Source organism: Anopheles ziemanni, chromosome 3 (genome assembly GCF_943734765.1).
Source record: "Anopheles ziemanni chromosome 3, idAnoZiCoDA_A2_x.2, whole genome shotgun sequence".
NCBI classification, from domain to species: Eukaryota; Metazoa; Arthropoda; class Insecta; order Diptera; family Culicidae; genus Anopheles; species Anopheles ziemanni.
The window spans coordinates 26,777,023-26,792,252 of NC_080706.1; the positions used below are offsets into that span (position 1 = coordinate 26,777,023).

General features: G+C 47.5%; 1 protein-coding gene across 1 annotated transcript in view; it reads right to left on the reverse strand.

The window, feature by feature from the left end:
• LOC131284434 (nephrin) overlaps positions 1-15,230 on the reverse strand; it is a 120,670-nt gene that overhangs the window by 15,777 nt on the left and 89,663 nt on the right. The window contains exons 7-9 of the mRNA XM_058313291.1: positions 11,774-11,918; positions 7,700-7,833; positions 5,706-5,865 (exon numbers count right to left, since the gene is read on the reverse strand). Coding sequence (XP_058169274.1) covers positions 5,706-5,865; positions 7,700-7,833; positions 11,774-11,918 — 439 coding nt within the window. The remainder of the gene's footprint in view (positions 1-5,705; positions 5,866-7,699; positions 7,834-11,773; positions 11,919-15,230) is intronic.

Below are 15,230 nucleotides of genomic sequence, written 5' to 3' on the forward strand. Positions count from 1 at the left end.
GACCCTATTTTGCATTGTAAATACGATAATGCGGCGATAATGCGCCTCATCGAGGGCGATTTTCCAGCACTTTCCACACACCCCCCGGCAGAAGCCCGGCGCCAGTTAGATTTCCATTTCATGATTCCGATCAGCAAAAAGTGTTTGGTGCGATCTTAAAGTGAGCCGCCGGTTTTCCTTTTACATTCAAGTATGTTTCACTTTTCCGTCCTGGAAAAAAGCACCTGGTCGAGCCGATAAGCGGAAAGCGATCTAAAAACCTTATCGTGAAACCGTCCCGACACTGGACGAAACCCAGCGGCTCGGCTTCCAGCAGCTTCCGGCGGGAGGAGGAGGAGATTAAATTTAGAAACACGTCGATACCGTCGAGTTGAGCGTCGATATTATTGAATTACCGGAAGCGTGATGGGAAAGCGATACGCGCGTTTCGGGGGCGTGCCCGGCCGCCGGTGGGAAGATTAGTGGGAAGTGTCTGCCGAAGTTAAAGTGGCACGAACGCGGGAGAAGAAAGCGTGGAGATCGGAAATAAAGACGGCTTGGGGAACCGGGTTTTCCGGGCTGGACGAGATTTTCAATTACCGCTTCGGTGCCCCGTAGTGGTGGAGGAGTTTCCATCCTCCCCCTGGGAACGGGAGTGGGTCTTAAAGCGTGGACCATTCGGTTCCGGTAGGAATGTGGCTTTTTAATTGAAAAGTAATATTCTCCACTCCACGCTGGTCGGGCCGGAAAAGGGACGCTTTCGTTTTCCGGTTGGGGCAACAATTAGGCAAGTTTTGCGAGAGCCGAATAAGCTAAACGGATAAACGGTGCGCCAAAACAAGAGTAAAGAAACAAAAAAAAACACGGCACAGCATTGAAAAATATCCGGAAAAGCTCTCTCACCGGGCACGTTGCGCCTGTTAGTGACGTTCTAATCGAAAACGGTTCGGGTTTAATGTAGGAATGATGTCGATCTTAATGATCTTATTAGATGGGTTTATAAACATTTCACCATTTCCGTGGTTCGTTTCTCGCCCCCCTGCCGCGATCTAATGAACATTAAGGAACATTTAATATACTTTTGATTGGGGGTTTTGTACCACCCACCCTCCCCTGGAGGGAATGGGAAAAGTCGACCGGAATAGAAAGCGCCTCCTCGGGCGAACTTTGTTTTCATTAAATTATCTCCTCCCTTATCTCGCTCGACAGTGAGTGTAATGGTTTTCCAAACCCAAAGCCTATCGATTGCATAAATTAGTACTGGTTAAGAATACAAATTTTCCCGTGCACAAACAACTCGTAAGCGTGTCTTTTTCTGGAGCAAGATAAGATATGGTTGATTTTTGCTGGCAACCGGTTTATAATCGATAGCCATCACAAGTTTGTTTTCTTAACGCATTAGCTTTTCTTGTCACTTGTTTTGGTATACTTTTAAACCCGCCAAGGCGTGAACATTTCATCACTTTGGTGAGAAAAATGTCCCTTCGGTCCGCAAGCTGCAGAAACAATTTGCAGATGGTATCCTTTTTCCCGGGGTTCGCCCCGTGATGCCTGAATCTGCTCACGTTTTGCCACTTCTTTTGTTTCCCCTTTTGCACACACAACACAGACGCACACACCGAAACGGACCAGATGGTGAGAGGGTCGCTTGTAGCAGGTGCAACGAGGCTGCCAAGAAATGTATCACAATATTACGCATTTTCACAGCTGCCCATGGAAAGCGTTTCCCGAGTTTTCCTCGTTCCCCGGAAGACGGATGGCATGCGACCGGATCGTCACCTCACGTCCTCACGCACTCGCCACGAGCGCCGGAGTGTGTCAAAAAACAAACGACGAGCACAGCATTCCCATCACTCTTCCCACCCCCCCGGCCGGAGCTCAGGCTCTGGGAGGATGTCAATTCATATCTGTTACTGTAATGGAGCAAAGTTTCGGTTTGTCGTAAAGCGCAAGCGGGAGTGATGTTGGAGAGTTCATGATGGTGGAAGTCAGGGAGCCTGGCACCCTTATTTGTTCGCGCGTGCTCCGCTGGTTTGTGTTAATTCAATCAAACACCGGAAGCCCTGGAACGGCTGCCGCTCTTCCTTCGACCCGATGGAAGCCACGGGGAAGCCGTGTACCGATCACATGCCCCGGTGGAAGGTGGGAATGGGCGTCAGCGTGGCGTTTCGAGCCTCCAGGAGCTAAAGGATATTGGTTCGACTTCCGTGGTAACGCTTCTGGCACCGGAACCGGGAACCTGGCATCGGGTCGCAATCGATCCATCCGCCAACCGTGTCATCACCACGGCTGCTGCCGCCTCGAGCTGGGCGATAAAATTGATTGTTTTCCTCCGCATCCTTAGCAATCATTATACTCCCCGTTTGTGTCATCACGTCGTCGCCAGCTCGTCGTCGTCGTCGTCGTCGTCTTTGCCGTCAGGATCGGGGTTCGGAAAGGCTACACTTTTTCCTCTATCCTTCCCGAGCGTGCGCCTTTCGTGAGATATCGGCGTGAGACACACTCGGCAAGCCAGATAAGCCCGCCAGCCAGCCCGCCGTTCTGCCGGCAACGCCTTTTCGGGTGGAGCGGAACAACGGGCATCATATGGTTTGTCGGTAGACAATGACTATCCCCGGGAGTCAATAGTAGTAATCCGGCAGTCCTTGAACAGTTTTGGCTACGGTGCGGGGAAAAACTATATCGTTTGTCAGGGCGGGTGCAGCATATGGCGGGCATTCGTTCATTTTCTCCTGCCGGGGGTTTGGGGAGTGTTACAAAATTGTTTTCTCTACCATCTACGGTTTTCTTTCCGCTACCCCTTTTGACCTACCCCCCTCTGCGAGGGAAACAAAGAAAACTTTGAATGTGTGAAGAGGAAGGGAAAAACGGTAGGATAAAAGATCCAGCTTTCGACGCTGCCACGACAGATATGCGTATTATTGTAAGTGGAGAGGAAAGAAAACCACTTCCAAATAATGTTTCGTGATTTTTATGTACAAAGGAATAAAGAGAAACTTCCCTTCTTGGAGTGGGGATGAGTGGCGATCCGAAGCCAAGCAAAGCGGAAGAGGCTTCAGTATTCCATAAATAGATTTCAATAAAAATACACTTTTTATGCCGCCCGCCTCTTCGAGCGTCGTGGAGTGTAATGAAAAATAATCAAAATAGAAACGAAACCGGTTGAAGTGAAGATTGCAACCTGATCACAAACCCGAGGGAGGCTTGGATGGGAAAAATCTTTCCCCCTTCCAATTCTCGAAACCGATGTTTGAGGTTTTGAAGCGAAACAAAACAAGCTTCGCCGAGGGGGTTTTCATTTTCCCCGGGGGAAGCAGTGTCATTGATTTGTCCGCACACTTTGCTTTTCAAGTTGCAGATACGATGGGGAGGCCGCAATGCGGTTTGTTTTAGGCTGAGAGTTTGCTTAAGTGTTGCGGAGAAATGTGGAAAAATGTCTTAAAGATTGTAGTAATTTTGGTTGTATGCTACCGTCTTGCGGTTCCGTTTACAGATGAGTGTTGTTGAAAACGCTTCTCAAATGCTTCTTTTGCGTTATCGTATTTGAAATCGAAACTGATTCTTTACAGTCCCAAGAGGAACGACAGTTAACACAATTTGCTGACAATGCTAAGCGTTGCAAAATTAAAAACACACCAACCGCAAACGATTCGAATCACATTTGGTTTTCTTTACGCATCCCGATGCTGAAACCTCGCAAAAAGATCGTGTGCAACGGAAGCCAGAGCTTCAGGATGTCGGCATGGGGGGGGGGCTGCTTTTTGTGGCTTTATTTCACAGGAAATAACTTTTCGCCCCGATTCTCACCATCCATCGTCGGAAAAGGTTCGCAAACGGTGGCTGTTCGGGATGAAGACGAACGTCTCGAGAGTGGCGCCCACCGGAACCAAACGCCGAACGGAAGTTGATGCCGTCAAAATTAAAATTCCACCTCTCACATTCGGCCCTTCGGGGCCGGGCCGGAAGGAGTTCTCGGCACCTTGCCGTAGGCCAATGGCCGTGATGTCGTTCATCCAAGCCGCCAGTTTGAAGGAGAGAAGCAGTTTTCTTGTTCGCAGAAGTCAACCGACAACCGGTGGTAAACGCGCGCACCGATGTGACAACGGCCGAACAGAGACATCGGGCAAAACGACACGCGCAGAACCCGTGCGGGAAAAAGAGAACGTCTAATAGACGATCCTTTTTAACACCACAAATCTAATTAAGAAACTCAGTGAAGCTTTCAGCGCGCTTTTTCGTACCAACGTTCCCTAAGGCGGGCCCCCGCTTAGGCCAGCAACATAAAAGAGAACCCTCGAAGCCGTGGTCCGTGGGTGGGGGCTTGGGGGGGGGGGGGGGGGAAAGGTTTACCGTTCGAAGGACGGGCGTTTTGACCAAAAGGTCGCACCCGATGGGCACCGGCAGGGAGTGTAAATTGTGTCCTTGCGATGGCCGGGACGGGACGGGACGGAACGGGGGCCCGACACGTGTAGCAAATGAAATTTCTCGACAACCGTTGCCCGACGACGCGCTGCCAGTCGGATGGAAAATTGTGAAACGTAATAAACAACGACGAATTGTGGCGACCCGATGCCGCAAGATCAAATCAGAAAGGAAACAGCGATACTTAGCGGGCGGTCAAAGGTAGAGGAGCCGCTCGAAGGATGGAACATCGAGAGAAGAAAATGTTACAGATATAGAGACGACATTTTTCACGTTTATCTTTCATGTACGCTTATACTTGAAGCATTACAGAATATGAAATTAAAAAAACGGGAAGCATTCAGTCGAACAAATTTTTTTTTCTTCAAACATTCGACGATGTAATACTTCACGGACAGCAACTGCGTAATACTTTTTTTTAGATTATTTTAGTTGGAAAATAAACGGACTAACGTTTTTCTTTCTTGTCGACTGAGGTAGAAACCGTTTCATCGAAATTGTTTGAGACTGTGAAGATAAAATTGTTGTAATTGGTGGTTTTCCAATATTCTTTTCAGTTACTTATTTTTAATGCTACCTTTATAGGTATAAAACACCTTAACACGTTGAATGCCAAGGGTTTTTAGCACACTTTCCTAGTACAATCTTTTTTAATAAAATTTGTTTAGATAAACAAATACAAACCGGTGGTTTTTCGAAAGCCCGTTTTAGAAATAATGACAGCTGGCTATCGAAAATTATAGCCATGGAAGTCAACGTGTTAATGCAAAAAGGAAGAAAGTTAATAAAATATTAAACAATATTATTTATTTAAAAAAAAAACACCTCGGCCGTATTGCTATTAAACAATATTAAAACTGCAATGATCTGTGAAATATATGGAAAAGTATGTTGAAACTTTTACGAATTGGCTGATTCTTTTAAAAATCTAAAAAGTCGTTGCAGAGTACACTAACATTGTTTTTTTCCTCCATCTTTTCGATCACAAAACGGGCCACACTACGCTTAACGACAAGGTTTATGTACGGATTTAGTCAGTATAGAGAAAATAAAAATCACATGCCATTCCAGCGAGTTCATTCCTTTTCCCCCCCCCCCCCCCGTAATGCGAGGCAGTCCCCGTAATGCAGGAAGATCGAAACAGTTGCCACAACAGGCAGAAACACGGTGGAAAGCGAGTCAGCCTTTTCTCCCGGCAGCCCTGCGGAATTTTTCATCGCTGCGGCACCGCAAAAACGACATACGCATAATCAGCATAATCGGCATGTGCGAGCGAAGGCGAACCCCATCGCCATCATACTTACACTTTATGTCCAGATGGACGGGATTGCTCTCGCCGTCGCCCTCCCGGTTGCTACCCACGCACGTGTACAGGCCGGCCCGGCTGCGGCTAACGTTCTGCAGCACCAGGCTCTGGTTGGAGACGGTGACGCCTTCGGAAGGATTGTTGACCAGCTCCTTGCCCTGAAAGCAAACCGAAATAAAGAAAAACAAACCCAGTGAGAAAGAATGAGATTGAATGGAGGAAGGGGAAGGAAGAAAGGACATCTCTAGAAGGATGGGAGCCTCGAAATTGTGGACAACTTTCGTCGAATCTTTTGGCAACGGTCAAGTGTACCGGCAAACTCTAACGCGCTCGAAGAAAGGGCACCAAACGATGGCGGTAATGTCTCTTCCGGTCACCGAGCATTCCCGGTCCCGAGGTCATCACACCGGAAGAAAGGCGAGGCGAGGAGAAAGCAAAAAGAAAATAAAATAAGGTACAACGGCAGAAGCCACTAGCGACGCCCCGGGTCCGGTGCTTGGAATAATTATGACGCCCTTTTTCTGCCAAAGCGTTTAATTTGGTACACACTTAATCTACATCTTGGAGGCTTTATTTCTTCCTCGCTCGCCGCGCGGCTTCCGCCTGCCCCACCGGCCGACCCTGGGGTCGGAACTGATCGTTGCTCATCAACGAACCGGAAGCTGGATCCAACAATCGCCATTTCCTTCATTCACTCGCCTGCCAGTAGTGTGTTTGTCGTCCTCGGGCACAATTTGGCCTTTGATCCACCATTGCGGATAACGCAGTGCGCCCATACATTGTTTCCAGCATCAGGCCTAACACACTGGTGGCGGGGAAAAAGTGTGGTTGATTGAGGTAACCGCCGAATAGGGGGGGGGTGCTAGGGCGTAGAACACATCTCGACCTCCAAAGATAGCCTTCTAAATTAATAACATCCAGCGTGGCAATAAAAGAAGATAATTAGTGTTACGCATCACTTTAGGCGGTCATCCGTTTCACTCGACTACTCCCCCCAGAAGTGTCCCGCACCGCTTTCACGCTCCTTTCACCCCGTTTCGTGTTGTTTGTTTTGCATGTCAACCCCGGCGCATCTGAAGGACACTACCGAACCGCCACCCCCGGTCTAGGGCGCCTCCATTTGCCATCGGAGGCATTAGTGCTCCGAACCATTACCGGTGGAGTGTTCCCTCCCTTGCACACACACACATACACACACACAGCGACCCGTTTTGTTCTGCTCGAAAGCTGCAGTCAAATGGTAATCACCACCATCACGGACACCACCGGAAGTTGGCGGTCCCGCAACCTCTCGGCGCTGGGAGGGAAATTCGTAATAAAATAAACGACATCAGATAATGACGTCGAATGTGGTTGGAAAAAGACGGTCAACCCCAAGGGGCGGGGGAGGGAAATGTTCGCTATACAGCGCTGGCCAGCAGCAGCAGCAGCATCAAGTGACGACCGGATGCTGACCCTTTCGTGATGCTGGCATTTCCTATGAGTTTTGGTGTATTTTTTTTTTTAGTTTTTCGTTTCCGTTGTTCCATTTTGCGCGGACGGAGAATATTAAGAAAAAACACGGAGAGATACTTTACGAGGGGGCAAACCCCGGGGCTTGGGGTAGGAAGTAAACGAGCGAGTTGCTTCATCATAAAACATAAGGATTAATTTATTTTTATATGTGCCACGAGCGAGGGACATTTTGTCCGGGTGCATGAGTGTTTGTGTGCCACCATAGCCAGCATTCCAGTACCCTTATGGTGGGAGGTTTTATCCGTTCGGTTTTTTTCCCAGCATAATCCCTGCCTAGAAGGTGGAACTAGGGACGGCTAAGATGGCCAGCAACCATTGTGGATAATCTAACAGCGCTACGACCACGAAGCAGAAAAAAAAAGATGAGTACTCAAAAGGGTCAAACAATAACGTAACAGCATGAATATAAACGGGATCGGTTTACTGTAGGGTGGGCGGATGTGGTTCCATGCCACGGTGGTGGTGGTGGACACTTACGTAATGACGCCAGATCACTTTGTACACCCACGGGTTGGATTTGATGTTGCACTCGAAGTACACGTCCACTCCTTCCGGGATGGAGGACGTGTAGTTGTAGTTCGTGCCGTACTCGAGCGTCACCACGGGAACGTCTGGAACGGAATAGAAACATTTCGAAGCAGAAAAAAAAGAGCCGTAGTTAGTTTCGAATGCCGAACGAGCACACACGGGACGCTGGACGAGGTGGTCGTGGGGGGAAGCTGAGATAGTAAAAAAAATTAATTAGCAAACAAATAATACGCGAACACCATTTTAAAATGGGCAAACGAGGGTTTGCCGACCTGGACCAGACCATCCGGAGGGTCATAGTGTAGGGTGAGGAGCAAAAGGCAAATTGGAGATGGGATTTTTAAGGAGGATGAGTAGCGGTCTCTAATGGACTTGTGTAAGACCGAAGATTAAGGGTTGCTTTGGAGTAAACAAGCGGTTAAGAGGATGTTTATGGTTTATTAAATGCTTAAGTTATTCTTTCTTCCGGTAAATGTGGCCCGAGAGTGGACGGTGGGATCTAAAAGGGTTTACTATTTATGATTTCGGAGTGAAAAAAGGAGGTATAGTATTGTTAATGGTTTGAAAAAAAGGGTAAATTTCGGTTGCTTGTGGATCGCACCACAAATTAAGTAATCTTTATTGTACCAATTACATCTAATAATAGAGTTGTAGTTCATATTCTGATCACCCTTATCTTTCCATTTCTTTGTTAAGACTTGACAGCTGTCAAGTATCATCTGTCACTCGGAAAACATGATCTACTATGAATCTCCACACATAGTATACACTGCAAGCATTTACTTTCCGTACGATATGAAGAAAAGAGAAATATTTGTTGGTATAAAGACTTGAAAAGAGTTTGGATTTGATTAAAAAACTCTAGCCATACTTCGTTTAGAAGACCTGCTGTTTAACTAGAGTTTAAAAATAAAACAACAACGTTAACGTCAACAGCATCATCAAAAACAATCTAAATTTAGTTGCTGAACTTCCGAGCATCTATCAAAGGCTTCCGGGCCGTACATCGGGTCCTGGGAAAAACTTTAAATGTGCAACCCCATACGCAAAAACCCGGCCCCGTACACGGATTCCGGATATCGTAACGATCGGAACCTTCATTACCCAACCCTACAAGGGCCCTGACGCTGTCCACGAAAGTTGCTCGAACGCACGCACCGGCCAGGGTTCGGTGGGCTAATGTCCTGCTTTTGACACACGTGTCTGAAGTTGGGAACAACTTTTCGGTCCAATTTCCACCGACCCTTGCCCGCAACGATCGGTCTTCCGTCGACGGCCTTTAAGTTGTGCGCTGGATCGAAGCGGAAGCTATCGGTCTATTTTGGGTTCGCCAAAGGCGACAAAATTTCATCAACGTGTCCGTCTATCGTGTCCCCCCGTTCCAGGAAGTTTCGAGTATGGTTGGGTTTTCCTAGACCCCAGTCGAGCGGGTGTTTGGCTGCAGCTGTGCAGATCGCAACGATGCAGAAAGATCAAAGAACTTCTAGGTAGTTAATAACTTGCTCCAAATGGCCGAGCGTGGCCAAGTGCGAGTTGCGTTTCGCAAAATCGCCGGAAAGCTGAAGCCATCCCAACCGACGAGCTCATGAACATTCATAACGCGGACTTTGGCAAATACTTTCCCCTTTACACGGACAAAAACCTCTTCTCCCGGGACGCTGCGAAAGGAAAAACGGTAGACTTTTAATTAATATAAAACTCATCCTGTGCCGATCTACGTCGAAACGCACGCAGCAGGAGAGCATGAACTTCCCGCGAAGAAAACCGATGGAGTTGCGCATCCGTCGAAACTAGCAGTTCGATTAAAGGACAGCAGCCTTTTGCGTCATGTCGCTAGCTTTTGAACCCTTGAAACTGGAGCGTCCGACGCTTATGCTGCCAGTCAAAACCGCCCTCGAGAGAGCAGAGCGTCGCCGGGGCAAACATTACTATCTCGCGGAGGGGAGAGGTGTGCGGCGAAAGGAAAAGTCAGCGGCGCAATGAATAAATCATGAGAAAATGCCGCTAATGTGCGTCCTGCTGGTCGTCAAAAACGGAACCACCCGTCGCGGCGTGCTCGAGAACCCGGTTCAAAGGGCGCCCGGGATATTCGATTCGGTTATAAAACCATAAACTTGAATCATAAGCTTCCTCGCCGCTCCCCCACCGACGCACCGCGCGGGGTGGGTATAAGTAATTTGCCGCAGGAAAACCCCCATGCCTAAGAACGTCTCGAGCGTGTAGCATGACGAGAAGTCGAACGGGAACTGGTTGGACAATGGATCGAGTTCGGTCGTAATGAGTTTCGGGAAGGATACCGATGCCGCCGCTTCTGGCGCTGACGTTCTCCGTCTAAACAGCGGACCTTTTATAGCTTTTAAAATTTCCCACGCTCCCTTTTGGGGAAGCCGCTATGGGAGGAAACGTTTTCTCTCCGTGTAATCTTATCAGTTTTGGCTGGTAATTAAGACCATAGGACATGGGCGGCGGGTGAAGCACGAAGAGATCATGAATATTAATTTGTAAACGGTCTTCTATGCTTGCTTCTGTTACGCAACCCAGCTTGTGTAAGATACCAGAACATACTATTCTAGAACATACCATGGTTTTTGTTTTACAAACCGTTTGAACGTTACCCCTATTGAAAAGAAAAGGCCATCCATATTGCAAAAGTAATAGCAGCTGCATTCAAACAAACACCAACATATTTTCCAACCTTTTTTCTCCCTGACATAAGAGAGTTCTCCAGCATTCCCGAGCAAACCCCGCTTCAAGCGACGAACTAAAACGTTGGTGTCACTGCCTGGAACGAATTAGTGCCACCCATCAGCGGCAGCGCCGGATCACCCGAAGCAGGAGCAATTGTCGAGAAAAACCTCAAGCTGATGAAAGCGCCCGGGCTTGGAAAATCCTCACTCAAACATCAAGCATCCGGGTTACATTCACCCACAGCAGGCGTTGGCCAGTTTTCGCTGGAATCGGTTCGCCGTAATGACAGCCAGGCGCTCACAGCGATGACAGACATGACAGTAACACCACAGTCCCCTCGTGTGTTTCCCAAGCCCCCCCCCCCCACCTCCACCGGCTTTTGCACACTGGGAAAATGTCCAATCTGTCTCCGGCGCTTGCCCTTCCCAGCGGCCTCTCTTCTCTGGCATTTACTTCGTACGCTTCCTTTTCTTTCCGGGCAAAAGTGCGGACAGTCCGTCCGTCACTGTGGGACCATTTTGAGTTGGGTTGGGTCGAGAAAAAATAAAAATGAAATAGCAACAACCAGCGGAAACAATCGACCAACAAATGGTTTTAAATTTGATTAAGGTCCCGTTTTTATCCGTACCCTTCGGATGAGTGCGCCGCCGGTTTTGCGAATAAAGAAAAGGTCGGGAGGATTGAGGAAAAAAAAGAACAGATGCACAATGGGCTAGAGGTCACGATAATCCCCTGTGAACCGGGCGCATGGCACTTGGTTGAAGGAATATCCCTGCAAAACCGGGCGTTCCACCACCATTTGACCGAGCTGTTCCAAGGATAACGTCCCCGAGAGTGATCGTCCCGGGGAGAAGATCATTTTGCGCCAGACCAGCCAGACCGCAACAGTGATGCCTCGAGGTAGGAGATATGTGCGTAGACGGGAGAAGGGAAGGGTGACAGCACTCGAGGAGTTCATTTTCCCACCACCGACCGATATGAAGCCGCGGACGGACGTAATGAATTTTTAATTATCTCCCTCCACGCTCACGGAGTGCTCGAGCGCAGAATTAACGCATCAAAATGCCGAATGCTCCACATCGACCGATGATGAAAGGGTGGGATGCTCCCGCTAGGAGGATATCGAGCGCATACTGGCGGGTGTCAAGGATGTGCCGTTTCTTCTGCAGCTTTGGTTTTGGCGACGAGAAGCGAGAAAAACGAGCAACCTCGGTAAAGGATTTGTCGGACGGGGCGCTTCCCAACGGGTTCACCGTAGGATTCACCCTGACGTTGAAGGATGCACCAACACGAAAGGACGGTCCCTGAGTGAGCGCCGTCAGTGGCAGTACTTACGGTAGATGTCAAGCTTCCAGCCGTCCTCCTTGCCCGCATCCGGGATGACGGCCATCTCCGCCCGGCAGGACAAGTATTTGCCCTTATCGTCGATGGTGGGCCGAAAGCTTAGTATCGATACGGTGATGTTCCCGTCCGGGTCGGTCTGGAATGGAGGGAGGGATGGAGGAAAGATTAGAATCACGTATGCATTTTGTAATAAGTGTGTCAAGTGAGTATGCTGACGTTAGATCCTTATGTTGTTAGCAATTTTTACTTATCGCTGAGTATTCAATTTCTTGGATGTTGTATGACTATGGTAATGATAATTCATTGTATAAGATACACGAAATATGCTAGTAAATTTAACATTTTATAGTTTAAAAAATCCCATCTTTATTAGAGAATTTGAATTTGGGAACGGAACAAGACCAAACAGGAAATACATAGTTTTACAGACATTTGTTACCATTCAAGAAGGAGCAGATTTTTCCTGTCAAACAAATATTAAGCATGATGCTTCGAATCACCTAAAACATATTTTTTTCGTGTATTTAATACGCGTATGAAAAATATCGTGCGCTAAAAAATTATATGTCATTATGGTTGAACAAACGGTATATCGTTTGTTAAAAACTTGCAAATCGATTCTAGAGCCGGTCGTCCAATATTTCCACCATAAATGCCACAGCATTACCATTTCAATGATCGGTTGATCAACGGATTTCGTTTCGCTGCTAATTTAGGTGGTCCGGACATAAATTGTCCACCTGCCAGTGCCGTCCTCTGGCCCTGCCCGCTGTCATCGGCAACCGGGCGAGCCAGGATTTTAAACCATTTCCCCCCACTGAAGCACACCTCCACTTCCCTCCACCCTTTACTCCCTTGTGGCGTAGAATGTGGACGCAGGAATGGGCGAAGCAAAAATCGGGACATGCTTTCGTCGGGAATGGTCCATGTTTTGCCATGTTTACGGTGCACCGGATTTTCCAACACCCTTTTTCTTTTCCAGCGTCGCTTCCCGTGCGCGTGAGGCGATTTTCCCGCATCCGGAACGGGTCATGCGGTATGTTGGTGTGGGAGGGGGGATGGGGAGGGAGGACATTTTTCCCCCGGCATTCGCCACAAATTATTGCACATTCCACAGTTGCACGAGCGAAACTCGTTAGAACAAACGATGGCGAACAAAGCGGGTCACCCCTAACGAACGCCCCGGCTTCGGAGGGCGCTGCTGCTGCGAACGAAATTTTCCAACCACCGGCGCGCAACTATCACAATCATTCGCTCGCTTTCCGTCCTCCTTCCTGTCCCTCTCCCTCGCACTGCCCTACCGAAGGCTCCGACGTGCCGTGCGTTCCCGTAGAAGGAGTGTCACAATGTAATAAATTTGGTATTATTATTGTTATTATTGGGACGAAATTTGCATACAAATTGCAATTTTCTATCAACACCAACCGAGTGAAACTCCGGTTGCCTCCGTCGCCGTCGGTCGTTGCCTTTGCGGGCGCGGGATTTTTCCACCACTTTTCGTCCGTCTTTGTTTTTCACTTTCGTGTGCAGTTTCGCAGAAACCACACTGATTTCCATACCCGGCCGTTTTTCCTCGACCACCAACCCTAGAGCGCGTCCCAAACGCCCCGCTGCGAGGAATGCAAAATCAACTCCCGGGCGATCCCGGGATCTGCTGTGCGCCTCGAGGAAGTTACGACGTGAAAATAGGTTGCACGCCCCGGCCACGGAAGTCGGGAATCTCTTACCCTCCGCAGGCGACGCTATCACGGCCATCCGTGTGCATGCTCATTTCTTACGTAAACGTAGCGGTGGGAGGGGTTCTCACATGTCGTTCCCTTCTGTGCACCCGAGTCGAGTGAATCTGTGACATTTGTGCCGTTGACATAGTTCCACCACCACCAATCCGTTGCCCGCTTGGCCGACAAACGTTCCTGGGAAGGATGGCTGATGCCGGGCGGCAATAAGCAAGGACAGGAGAGTATTTCTTTTGCAGAAAGTAAGGAACCTTGGGCGTGGAAAAATGGTTCTTTGTGCAGTCGCTTGAAGGACGTGAAGAAATATTTGGTTTTCATCTGTAATCGTTTGATATATTAAACGACAAAAAAGAACGAATAAAGGATCATAAAATGACTGATTTTGAATAAAAGAAGCAGCTAGAAGACGGATTCAATCTTTCAATAAAATGAAATAAAATATGACACTTCAGCCGAAAGTGACAGTCATTGAAATATTTCTGTGTGTATTTCATTAAAACATTGCAATGATCCAACCCGGGATGGTTAAGCATCGAAATATTGCAATGGCTGTCATTTTTGGTAGAAGTGTCAAATTATATTTCATTGCATTGAAAGATTGCATCCGTCGTCTAGCAGCTTAAGGCATTTGTTTTGCTTTATATTTTACTAAAAAACATTTACTTTAAAATGTGGGTAGAGGTAGCATTTGAAAATCTATGAAATAAGAAATCTCTTAGTTGAAGGATAATAAAAAACTCATATTTGAAAGGAGGCAACTAATAAGTTCAAGGAAAAATTGTAAAGTTTAAGCGTTGTTTCGTTTAATCTTTGCAAATTTACATCTTGTGTTGCATTAGTAAGTTATTTTATATAGTTTAACTTTGACTGGTATTTAAAGTTAAACAGTAATGACAAAAGTGTGTTAATCTTTTCATGATACTTTGTATGCAGATTTGCCACTAACATGTTCAAAACAAACAAGAAGAGATTTTCAAACAGTGAGTTTTATTTTACAATATTTATTACCAACATCAAATCGTCGACACCACGATCAACTCCACGCTCCATCGCTTGGCCGCCAGCTTGATTAAGTTCACCTCCACACAACAAAACAGCAATGAAAAATGAAACCATTCTAACCGCAAACCATCATCCGGTGTTAGTGAAGGTGTTCATGTGCGCACCCAACATCCCACCGAAACGGGTGTTGCACCCAGCTGCGGAAAAACTAAATTGAAAATTGATCATTATTTCAACCGCAGCCGGCACTTGGTGGCACGCGCGCCGGGAGGATTGAGTGCCCGGGGCGTCGTGATCTCCATTGCCTGACAAGGGTCGAGTGGACGTATTGGCGAGAAGAGTATATTTAAAAAAGAAAAACACATCCACCCAGGTGTTAGAAAGGTTGGGAATGGAGCAGACCGGCAGATTGCATGGGAGCTGGAGCGGGCGAAAAAATAACAAACTCAGTCGGAGGGATCCGAAAGACCGAATTTTTCATCTTATTTTCCCGGTGTTGGTTCATACTTCGCTGTGGAAGTTTCGTTCGATCGGTTACTAACTGAAAATTACACTCGAATCATCAAACAACGTGGAGGAGGAGAAGAAATTTCGTGCCATATCTGTCTTCCATAACAGCGTGTTTTTCCGCGAATAATTTGTAAAAGCAATACTCTCCTCCAAATAAATCCAATTTCGTCCCTATCACATTTCATTTTCAAATTATATCT